Here is an 11,677-nt window from a genome sequence, read left to right as displayed (position 1 = left end):
GTTGTGACTTCGTCTCAGTGTATGGACACACACGCAGTCCTCTTCCGCTGAAACCAAACAGGTACGACCAATGGCAGTGTTTTCATGTCTGAAGTGCGGCTATGCCTACGAGTTCCTCGTCTCGAATAGCTACTCTCGTAGGCTCCTAACGCGAACCGATCACTGTCCCAAATGCGATCGTCTCTCCACGTTCCGCTTCACGAGCGTGAGTGGAATGGTTGGGCGCATGCCCTTCAAGCCGGTGGATACGCCCGGGCCCTCCTACGCCACATTGTACTGGCGCAAGCAGCGAAGCGGGAAGACCGCATCACAGCCGTTAAACGAAGTGTGTAGGAATAACGAATTTTGATGCACGCGTCCCACAAAAATGAGCCAGAAACATTAACCAAGCGAAAAACACATTACCCAGTAGTCTTCTAGACGCCCCCCCCCCCCAGCGCGACCCGCCCCGCAGCCGCGTTTGGCCCCTGGCGGCGGGGGCAGGGGGAAATGTTCACCGGGCCGCCCCAGCCCAGCGCCACCCGCCTCTCGCCCACCCCGCGCCACCGCCTTCGCCCCCCAGCACCCTTCCCCCACCCCGAGATGTGGGGGCCCGCCACGCAACGCCCGACGCCACCCACCCGCCGAGGCCGCACCACCCCCGCGCACCGCAGCACCGGATCTGCCTCCTTTGCGCATTTGGCCAGCCTTCGGCGGCCCGGGAATAGGGCCTTCCTGATGGCCCGCGTTTTTTTTTTTGTTCACCCACAGGGGCTTGGGTAGACGTTGCGCGAGCAGGAGGCACACTTTACAGTGACAACCCGCACCGCCAAAGGTTTTCAGAAGCATCGCTCCCTTTTTGGTTTTAAGCCACTCGCAATGTGGCTGCCGTGGACGCTCCAGCACGCCTTGCGCTCTTTTGGGCGGGTGGGGAGGGGGGTTTTAGAGGCCACAATGGAGTTGAACCGTGACTTGAAGTAGTAGCACGCATGTTTTAATGTTGGCATCCCCCTCACGTCCTCTTGTGGTGTTTGCGTGCTGGTGGTGGTTGGGAGGCTTTGCGTGCTGCCGACTGGAGCCCCCTTTTTTTTTCATCTCAGAACTGCGCATTGCGGCGATATGACCCAGCCAACCGCGGTGCCACGGTTCAGTATCCGTTCTGTGTGTGTGTGTGTGCCTGTGGTCCAACAATTCATACTAGCGCCTCTTTACTTGACTCAGAAAAGACAAGGAAGCCGCCGCCCCCTCCTGAAGTTGTGTTTTTCTTGTCTGCTTGCTTTGCTGCGTGGCGGGGGAAGAGGTTGCTCTCACGTGGGTGGCAGCTGCTGTCGCTTGTGGGTGTGGTTCAAGTAGGTAGTAAGAGCAGCGTGGAGAAGTAGAGCTTAATAGAGGTATGATGGGCTGCGGCGGGTAAGACAGGAATGCAAGAGACGCGCGCGCCGTCGAGCCACGATTTCCCGCAAGTAAATTTGTCGACCCCATTTTGGGAGCGCTGGGAAGAGGCAAAGCATACGACAGATGAGGACACGTTAATCGGTGGGCTGTGGTGAAAAAGAGGGAGCAACACAGGGACGTGGTAGCCTCTAGTTCTACCGGGCTTCGGTTGTGTGGTTTTGAAGTCCAGCAAATTCCTCACTCTTTCTTCTCATTCCACGTAACGATATTCAAAAAAAAAAAGAGTCCACAGTCTTGAGGCTGGCGGCCGTCTCAGAGATACGACTCCAAGTCTTTCAAAGAGTGTACTTCTTCTTTTGACAAGTGCGCCACACACTTACCTTCCTCGATGACGATGACACTATCGCACAGGGACATGATCGTTTCCAGGCGATGCGCAATAAGAAGAACCCCGCTTTTCGCGGCACTGCTGTGACCCTCAACGCCGCGGCATAACATGTCTTCCCTGATGATTTTTTGGATCAGGTCATCCGTGCGTCGGTCCACCCGTGAGCTAACCTCGTCCAGTAAAACCACGCGCGGTTGGTGCAGGATGGCACGGGCGAGGCACAACAACTGGCGTTGCCCGGCGGAAAGGTTTGATCCGTCAGCGGTGACGACGTAGTCCAGCGCGCGTGTGGCGGCGTCGGGGGTGTGGTCTTGTGATGTGGTCGAGTCAGAGACCGAGTCCTCTGCGTCTTGGGCTGTTGAGGACGGCTCGAGAAGCTCATCGAGCGCGACCTTCCGTAGCACCGCGCTCAGACGCGCGTCGAGTGCCTCTACATCAAGTGTGACTGGAGACTCACCAGAAGCCTCCCCAGACACAACACCGTCGTCATCAAGGCCGAGCACGAGGTTACTGCGGAATGTGCCTGGCAGGAGAAGCGGTTCCTGGGAGACCAGCTGGAAGTAGTTCCTGCGAAGCTCGTTCTGCGGGAGATGAAGCGCATTGAGTTGCCGTGCTTGTGGCGGTGGTGACGACGAGAAGAGCGCACCAGGAATACGGATTTCACCTTCCACAACGTCCATAAGACCCAGCAACGCGTTAAATAGAGACGACTTGCCGTTGCCAGTGCGACCGATCAAACCTACACATTCTCCCGGGTGCAGCGTGAATGAGATGTCTTTCAGCACCCACGGAAGTTGTGGTTGATACTTCGCACACAGGTAGCGTACCTCGAGCAACGGGAGCGCGTCCGTTTCCGTGTGTATGGGTTGCTCCGACGCCGACGAATCATCCGCGCTGCGACTGTCCGCGTTTACAGGTGAAACCTCCCATGGTATCTCTTCCTCGAGTCGCAGAAGGTGCTCGGCGCTGACAAATTGGTTTTGGAACATGCCTAGGCGCCGGCACAGCATAGACAGGGAGCGCGAGGCGGTCATGCTGGAGATGATACCCAGTCCTGCAAACGCGGCGCTGCCAGTGGACGCTGTCGCCGAGAGGCACAGCGTCAGCACCGAAAGGATTGCGAGCGCTGAGGTGAAGGCGAGGGCGACAAACTCCAGTCGCAGGGCAACCCAGCGATCCGCCGCAAGACCGGCGTTGGCGGCGACGTGCACAGCATCGAGTGCCTCGTGCATTTCCCGCACAAGCTGGTCCCGTAGCACTGAGCCGAAGGCACGAATTGTGGTGGCTCCATTCACCGCATCCTTCATGACGGCCACCGATTGACTCTGTAAGACACCTTCCAACGCCCGAACTTGCTTGGTGAAAAACAGGAAGCGAACCGTCACACGATGGAAAAGAAGCGCGGATACTGGAAGAACGGCAATGAAAGGTCCAAAGTGGGTCGCATTGAAGCATACCATGCCAAGGATCTGAAGAATCGTCAGAGAGATGAGCTGAACCGATTCACCAAGGTTACGATCTACAACCGCCTGATCACGACTGAGAATCTGCAAGAGTCGACTAGATGGAATGCGATCGAAGTAAGAGACGGGCGCCTTGAAGAGCTTGCGCACGGCGTGCAGCTGCAACGCGTCGGCCATGCGCTGGTATGAGCGAAAAAAGTAGTCTGTGCGGATCATCGACAGCAGCGTGGCGCAGAGGCCAATGAAGGCGTACGTTCCGAGGAATTGAGCGACAACGGTATCCAGCACAAAGGGATTGCGCCACACAACAGGAACACCAAACATGGAGAAGACGGGGACTACCGGCGGCGGCGGTGGGGGTGGCGGCGGTGTTGCTTTGTCGCTTCGCAGGATAACAAGAGACAACATGTCAAGCATAAACTTGCGCGCTCGCTGTGACTTGGTATTGCGCAGGATCGTTTCGTAGGCTGCATTACGCTTATCATAGAGAGCGATATATACGCCCAGCCAGTTGTCCATGAGTGTCCGGAAAAACTGCATGGTCACATTTAGTAAAAGGAACCACAGGAGCCGCCGGCCGCCGATGTACTCGACAAAGAGCCGGTGCAGATCTGAGGCGCGTGGGAGAAGAGAATTTATGCCGACTACAGACGGCTGCGCGGTTGTCGGCTTAGGTGATGCTTCTGTGAGCAGGTGTAGTTGTGTGGACAAGGGTAGGGTCGAGGCGTTCTGGTGCGTCTCCGACTCTGCCGCTGCGGCGCCAGCGGCCTCATGGCAGATGGACCGTTGTTGCTCTCTTGTTGACATTGCCGCCGTCGCGTTGCGCCACGCGCTTATCTGCTCGTGCACTTGGTCTTCCGTCGGCGTCTGGTGGGTCGTGGCCTCGTGGAGTGTGCCATCCGACTCCAGATGGAGCACACGATCTGGCATCAGCAGGCTCACAGGAACGTGTGTGGCAAAGACGACAGTTTTTGTGCGGCGGTGTGCGGCGGAAGAGGATCCATCGGAAACTCTCAAGAGTCCATGAAACAGATTCGCAATGATGTGCTTCTGCACTTCCACGTCCAGTGCAGACAACACGTCATCAAAGATGAACACGTCGGTCTCGCTATAACGGTACACAGCACGCGCAAGCGCCACTCTCGCGCGTTGCCCCCCCGACAGCTTCGAACCACCCTCGCCCACCATGGTGCGATCACCCTTTGCCAAGGCCCGGATGTCATCTTTGAGGGCGCAGGCTTCCAGGACGCAGTGGTACCATTTTCCCTCCGCCGCGCTCTCGGGGACGTCGTCAGGGACGAGGCGGATATTTTCTCGCATAGTTCCCTGGCGCAGCCACGGCACTTCGGCACAATACACCACACGGCCGCCCACCTGAAACCCTTGAGTACCAGACGAAGTCCTAGTCTCGGACGATGCGGCTGTGGTGCCTCTGGCGCTCATGTGTGGGCTGCCGTTCGGTATAACGTGCAGTTCTCCCAACATGGAGAGTAGTAGAGCGCTTTTGCCGCACCCTGTGGGGCCACGCAATACGACAAACTCACCAGAAGAAATGTTCACGGAGATATCGCGTAGAACTACGGCGCGAGACCTGCCCTGCCGCGGACTATGTGCGCTGAACGAGGGACTCGAGAGGGCGTTTTCTTCCGGCCTTTTGCCATTTTCCTTGCAAGCGGTGTTCGGTGAATGGGTGTCGCCGGGTGGCCCTTTCGAGGACCTTCGGCTGAGCGTGTCATCCAATGCACTTTGACCTGGCACTGTTTCCTGCGTGTTCCATGCGAATGTGCCACGGTCACATCGCACTTCGCCTGCCTTCACAGCTACGGCGGCTGACGACTGTATTTCTTTCTCCACACCGTCGCCTTCGGAGAGAAAGTGCTCAATGCGCTGCATCGATGTATAACCGCGAGTGACTTGCGAGTAGAGGTGTGGCAGAGTCCAGACAGGGAATCGCATCACCTGCAGCGCTGCCATCGTGGGCACCAGCACTGCCGCGTCCATGGCACCACCTGTAAGAAGGTACGACCCGCAGCACACGAGCGCGACCAGCAGTGTTGTCACTTCTGTTTGCGCTGCAGCGACGCTCTCTGCTTGTCCGACGCGCTTTATTCCGTCACTCTCACTTGCGCGGGATTCTTCCACCCGCCTCATGAGATACTCTTCCAGTGCCATAGCCTTCACTGTGCGCATCTTTGAGAGGGCGGCGGTGAGATAAGTGAGGCGAGACTCATTGTTTTTGGCTTGCTGCTGTGCTGCGCGCACGCGGGCGGCAGTGCTGCGGTTCAGCGGAATGAGTGCGATGAGTGCAGCAAACGTTGTGAGGGTCGAGAAGAGGCCCACATACGTGTACATACTCACCAAGGATGATAGAATCACAAAGGGGTGCCCCCACACATTGTGCAAGAAGACGAGGCAGTCGCTGCAGTTGGTAACGTCAACGGTGAGAAGTGACATGACCTCACCCGCGCGCGACAGCGTAGCGATGGAGGGGGATTCCTTGGCGCCTGTTTTATTCGTCGGTGAGGATGGCTCCTCTCTTCCTTTCCTGTTGCTCTTTTCACTTGAGGGCCTGGGAGAACACAGACTGTCCGCCATCGGGGACGAGTGGGCCCTACGGCTGCCACCAGTGTGCGCCAGGGGTGTTGCCAGAGACTGCCGCAGCAAAAGCATTTTCAGGGCGGAGGTGGCCCTGAGGCATGAGACGTACAGGTGCGTCAGGTACAACTGGAAAAAGATGGCCTGAAGCGACACCGCCAAAATAAGACCGATGCAAATAAGAAGGCCGCGGCCAAGGTAGGTCCGGCGCAGGCTGGCGTTCGATGCGCCCACTTCCTTCAAAAAGGCAACCAGCGACTTCACAATGCGCGGGGCCAGCAGCGACAGAAGATCCTGCACCAGCTTTAACGGGACACAAGCGAACACGAACTGACGACCACTGGGGTGGCGCAGAAACATACGAAAGAGCAAAGAGGCACCCTGGACTGGAGGGGGGTCGCCTTGTCGGGTGCTCGCTTCAGACGTGGGGGAGGGAAGGAAGAAGACTTCGAAGGCATGCGACAGGGCGCGGCGGATGGGGCCCGTGATGGCCAGAAAACTCCGCTCCAGCCACCATACCTTTACTCGGGCACCAGGTTCGTGCCGGTGCTGCCACAGCGCCCACGCTGGCTCGTCGATTTCGTTTCGCGTGTGCAAAGAACATGGCTGTCGCGGTAGCCGGTCTACAATACGCAGCAGCGCACGCCAATGACCACGTCCGTCGTCGGTGATGGACGACAAGGGCGGCGGCGAGAAGGTGTTGAAGGGGGAGAGTAGAGTGAAATTCATGAGGGGACTGATCCAGCTGTACGTTACCCACGAGAGAAACGAGGCTGTGCTTGGTTTGGGAAATGCGTCTCCGGGGCGATGGGCTGCTTCTTGTGGCTGACCAAAGCGTCTACAATCACCCTCAATTCGCCCTACTGTGTCCAGCAATCGCCTTCGCATGTCTTTCCCCTTGTCGGAGTCCGAGGCCGTTGCGCAAGGAGAGCAACCCACGGGAAACGGTGTGGTGGTGGTGAACACCATGGGGCACACGTGAACTGCGTTGATGGTTTTGCGGGACCGTTTCCAAAGAGCGCCGCACACGGGACACTGGTCCCACCCGTTGGGGATGTAGAGGGGCCGAACGCCGACAAGCGCGTGAAAGAGCCGCTGCGCATCCAGTGCTACAACAATCCCAAGCACCACCTTCACAAATACGGCCACAAACACTCCAGCGGCTAGGGCGTCTGCTGTCGAGTCGAAAAGTTGCGGAGGGAGAAGCAGCGAGGCCTCGAATTGGAAGCTGGCGATGGCTTGCTGACGCGCCTGCAGTTGGCGCAGAGATGCGTACGTCGGCTCCGTCGCTGCAGACACGTGGTCTGAGTTCTCCGCGTTGGTGTTTTTCATGGTAGCTGCCGAGTTTACCACAGGGTAGCTCATGAACCAGGCGAGTTCGACCGCTGCGAGAGCAAAACGCAGCACGCTATCGTACCCGTTTCCATACCGCAGGGTGATGTGCAGCGGTACTGGCGGCTGCCACGAGCCGCTGCCCTGATGTAGCCGACGAGGACGACGACAGAGAGAGGTAAGGCTGCTAAGGCAGCCGATGAAAAGCCGGAACGCCGTGAATACACTGTTAAGGCAGATGAATGCAAGTCCGAAGAAGAGAATCATACTCGACGGTGACTTCCACAAGAAGGCGAGGATTTCTTGGGACGCTGCGAGCACCCCCGTGGTCCCTTCGCCACCCTTGGTTTTGTAGACATCTATTAGTCCGTGCAACAGGCTTCTGTCTACGGACTGACAAACCCCCTTGAAGACAAGAGTGAATGCGTCCTTGGCTATGCCAGCTGTGGTGACGTTGGCACTCGTGAGGGTGAGCGCTGAGGTGAAGAGGTGGTCCACAAGTTGCCCCCACAAAATGTGAATGAAGCACAGGTGAATAAGAAAGAAGGCGTAACCTGGGATACGCCGCAGTACGCCATGTACGAGAAAGATGAGGCGACTTTGTGACATGTTTGCCTCCACCTCCGCCGAGGTTTCGCTTGAGATGGCAGACATCTCTTGAATTCGACTGCTCCTCCGCTACTTTTCTCCCCTTTCCCGTAGAGGAGTGCTCAAGACCGCACAAGGAATCCAGGATGATAAACGCGTGTCCGTGACAGGGTCTGAAGTGAATGACGCACCCCAAGACGCCAACGCTACTAACCACACAAGTTCTGTCGCTGTGAAGTTGCTGGGGCGACTAAGCGGCAAGGGAGAGCGGTCTGGGAGGATAACGCTCAGCGGAAAGGCAGTGGGGCTGGAGAAACAAGGATGAAAGGGAAGTGAAACCAACGCCTGTCTAACAGTGGGGGAGGGGGGTCATGCCCCAGTCCACACTCCTTTGTCTTCCGCCCTTTTTTTGTGGAATAAATCTGACAGCGTTGAAGTGATGCGATAGTGCCCCAGGGAGGAGGTGTGCGTGTGTGTGTGTGTGTTTGAGTCGTTCTTTCACACTGGTGGTGTGAACAAACACCCTAGCAGAAAAAAGGGAAGGGGGCTACACACCCGGGGGGGGGGGGAGTGGGTGGGTGGTCGGGAGGGCAAGGGAGAGGGGAGGAAGGGGCGGAGGGAGATCGATAATTGTCAGGAAACACAACATACCTTCTTTCGCTTTTTGCTCCTCGCGTTCCGTGTTGAGGCAGGGGTATGTGTGGGTGGCTCATGGATACCGAGGAGATTGAGAACAGCGGGGGAGAAAACAAGCACACACGCATGCCGGTGTGTGTACGTGTGCGTGGTGGTGTATAGCACGAGAGAGAAGCCAAAGGGTGCGTTCGTTGGCCAGTCGCAGGCATCCTTGCCTGGATCGCCGTCTGTCTAGCCGAACTTGCTCGTATTTGTTCGTTGGTGACGCCCGTCTGGACGGATGTCAATGAGCGTGTCTTCACCGGGGCATCTCTCTCTCTCTCTGCAAGAAAGGCTAATTTGGTTTGCATATCGAGGTCTCAAAGAGATTCCCCCCCCTCCCATCCACAGGGTCAGAGTGAAAAAGTATAGCAAGCGGGTAGCATTCGAAAAAAAAAAATTCAAGTGATCATCACGACTGCCACCTTCCCTCAGAAGGGGAACCGGAGGAGGGGAGAGGGAAAATGGTCAAGTACAGGCATGCGCACGGCCAAGTGGCTGGAGCACCAGCAAAGTCATGGAGCCCCCCCGCAGCTCTGCATGTCCCCCAAGCACACCAAATATCGGCAGTTGACCTCTCCGCGCCCGGAAGGAAAAATCGAAAACGTATTCTCCTTGAACTGGACATGAATGACGCAGTGGAGAGCTGTCTTGGTTCGTGCACACACGAAACGCAGTCTTCGGGAGCAGAGAAGGGGGTAGGAAAGACAACTGAGAGGCAACCATGACCATTGGGTGGGCCACCGACGCGCCTTCTGCTCTACAGCTTCCACCACTTCCATCGGATTTCTACTTCCTCCTTCAGAAAAAGCGCAAAGTGGACTTGGATAAGGAGGAGTAGGCTTTTCTTCAAGCTGCCTGTGCGCCCCGCACCAGACTGGGGCGCGGGAGGGTTCGGGTTGGCCGCGCCTGTCTTCGCTGTTGCTTCTCCGTTCAACGCCTCTGGGGTGTCGTCTTCCGAGGAGATGGGGCCACTCAGCCCTGGTACGGTGAAAAGCCGGAACAGCTTGTTGACCACAACGACAGGTACGTTGCGTTTCTCATCGAAGAAAAGGCAAATGCGCATCCCGCGCGTCTCAGGTGACGTCGCCACCTCTCGCGCCAATGTCTGGGAGAGTGGCGGGCGAGAGGAGTACAGTAGGGCTGCTTCCATTGCGGCAGTGGCAGAACGAGCCGGTATCAGATATGTGGAGCCTTCGATGTCTTCGCGGAAGAGTTTGCGAGGAGAGTTGGCGGTGCCGGCGGCCTGCTCGGTTGCCGCTAAAGGGGCCTCATTTGTCTTTTTCACTGAGTCAAGGGGGGCAAAGGAAAATGGAGGTGAGCCTAGGTGCAATTCTTGTGGCGAGGTTGGTACACTGCGCTGATGTTCGCACTGCCGCTTGGGTATCTGTTGCACCTGCTCACATCGCTGTGTTGCCTTCTTTTTCCTCTCTTCCCTCACTTCTTTCGCAATACATTGGTCCCGTACAATGTTGACAAAGGCATCGAATTCGTGCGGGCGCGGTTCGCCAACCAGCAGGGGCATCCTTTCCTGCCGGCGACGACGTCGCTCTCGGCTGCGACGCGCCACGATTTCCCTACGTCGCCGCTCTGTTTCTGAGAGGCAGTGTGCCAGAATAGCGCCGAGTCCCACCACTGGCTGCTCACCCACTTCCTGCTCTGGCATCGGAGATGCAACTAGCTTCTCGTCTACAGCGTCGATAGTGTGGCAGCAGTCATGATGGACGTTGCCGCTCCTGTCCTTTGTAGTTGTCAGGTGGGGGTATTCATGAATGTGCGCTACGCGTGAGCTGTGCAGCGATGTCTGCTCCAATAAAGAGTTTTGCGTAACCAAGTCCTCCTGATTTTCTGTTTCCTTGATTGGGATAGAGGCCGAGGCCTCACTGCTGCTGGAGGTGGTCACCCTCTTTTCATTGCGCATCGCGTGCCCTGAGGAAACCCGCGCTGTTGTCTCCGCCTCGGCCCCCTCATCCAGGTGGTCGTGGTCCTCCGCTTGGTCTCTCTCCAACGCGTCTAGCGCTAGACACAGTCGCTCTGTCCCCACCTGTTCGCACAAGAGCTGGTACGGGAACCCCATGAAGGATTGCTGGGAGGCCAATACCACCTCCCGCACTGCCTCGAAGATCTTCTCACTTCGTGCCTGGGGATCTGTGGGGAAGACAAGGGAGGCGTGATAAAGCGCAGGGTCGTAGCCGGAGACAGTAAGGAGGCGATCCCCCAGAAAATCCGGCAGGTTCGACCGCATCGTGACGACTGCATCCTTGAGGGCGGCCGTGCCCGCAGAGATGAAATGCCTAAGAAAGGTCTTCTCTTTTGGCGCCCCCGCAGCCGTTGTGAAGGCGCCGCCGCTGTTTTTGGCTGCTGCCAAGGCGGCGGCCGATTTTTCGGCGATATGCTGCTGCCCTCTGTCGTAGGAATACTCGACGTAGCTCAAAATCGCCGCCAAGGCGTCATGAGCATCGTGATACGGCGTGTCTTCGACGAAGAGGGTCTCGCGGGGGATGTCACGCTCAAACTGCTCCCAAACGTATGGCCACTCGGGGTCCAGCGCGATCGGGTCCGCGAAGCGCTTTGATATTTCCTGCCTTTCCTCCTTCGTGAGACCTCTGGGGCCGATGATTCGCTCATGGTTGCGCAGCGCGCGGTCGAGCAGATGGTTTCGCAGCTTGTTCTCTTCAATTGTCTCTTCGAAGTCGGGAGAGTAGCGGTAGCGAAATACAACAGGTACTCTTCGGCGTTGGCAAACACGTTCCCGCAGGAACGCCTGCCGATGCATTTCCTTCAGATTTGCCGCTTGCTCAGCTTGTTGGGTAGAGAGAGGGGGGGCGAGAGTCGGTGTCGTATTTTCACTCGCCGTAGAAGCATGGGCGGTTCGATCAACGGGAGGGGTGTGTGTTGTGGAATACACAGCCGTTCGGGAAGCTGCAGCTTCTCCACCGCTCGTTTCCGATTCCATCGACGGTAAAGACTGGAAGCTGTCAACCGTAACGCCGTTCGGAGTTACGGCAGGCGCCGAGGAGGAGGAGGAGGCCAGGAGCCTCACGCCTGGGGCATGGCTGTGCACAGGAGATATGTGGGCGGTGGGAATGTGCGGCGAGACGGAGCCCGCACTTTCGGCACATTGCCTTGCCGGTACAGGCAAATCGGAAGTTGCAGCGCTTGCAGGATATTCTTCTTCAACAATAACACCCTTGGGTTTCAGAGCGATGGCTGCGGGTTTGGCGAGAGACGCTGAGGCAGTGGCAAGTACCGCGTTCCGCTC

At 57.5% G+C, this 11,677-nt stretch overlaps 3 protein-coding genes across 3 annotated transcripts; 1 reads left to right on the top strand and 2 right to left on the bottom strand.

Annotated features, from left to right (window-relative positions):
• Window positions 1-70: 70 nt before the first annotated feature.
• JKF63_01664 (uncharacterized protein) lies at window positions 71-349 on the top strand (the record flags this gene model as incomplete). Its single annotated transcript, XM_067897710.1, has 1 exon — window positions 71-349. The coding sequence occupies one exon, from the start codon at window positions 71-73 to the stop codon at window positions 347-349; it is 279 nt and encodes a 92-aa protein (XP_067753867.1).
• A 1,337-nt stretch (window positions 350-1,686) lies between these two features.
• JKF63_01663 (uncharacterized protein) lies at window positions 1,687-7,806 on the bottom strand (the record flags this gene model as incomplete). The annotated part of the gene is made up of 1 exon (XM_067897709.1): window positions 1,687-7,806. The coding sequence occupies one exon, from the start codon at window positions 7,804-7,806 to the stop codon at window positions 1,687-1,689; it is 6,120 nt and encodes a 2,039-aa protein (XP_067753866.1).
• Window positions 7,807-9,175: 1,369 nt separating this feature from the next.
• On the bottom strand, window positions 9,176-11,191 carry JKF63_01662 (uncharacterized protein; the record flags this gene model as incomplete). The annotated part of the gene is made up of 1 exon (XM_067897708.1): window positions 9,176-11,191. The coding sequence occupies one exon, from the start codon at window positions 11,189-11,191 to the stop codon at window positions 9,176-9,178; it is 2,016 nt and encodes a 671-aa protein (XP_067753865.1).
• Window positions 11,192-11,677: the final 486 nt, after the last annotated feature.

This window comes from Porcisia hertigi, chromosome 34 (genome assembly GCF_017918235.1).
Source record: "Porcisia hertigi strain C119 chromosome 34, whole genome shotgun sequence".
NCBI classification, from domain to species: Eukaryota; Euglenozoa; class Kinetoplastea; order Trypanosomatida; family Trypanosomatidae; genus Porcisia; species Porcisia hertigi.
The sequence above is the reverse complement of the archived record's forward strand: the minus strand, read 5'-3'. Positions and strand labels throughout refer to the sequence as shown.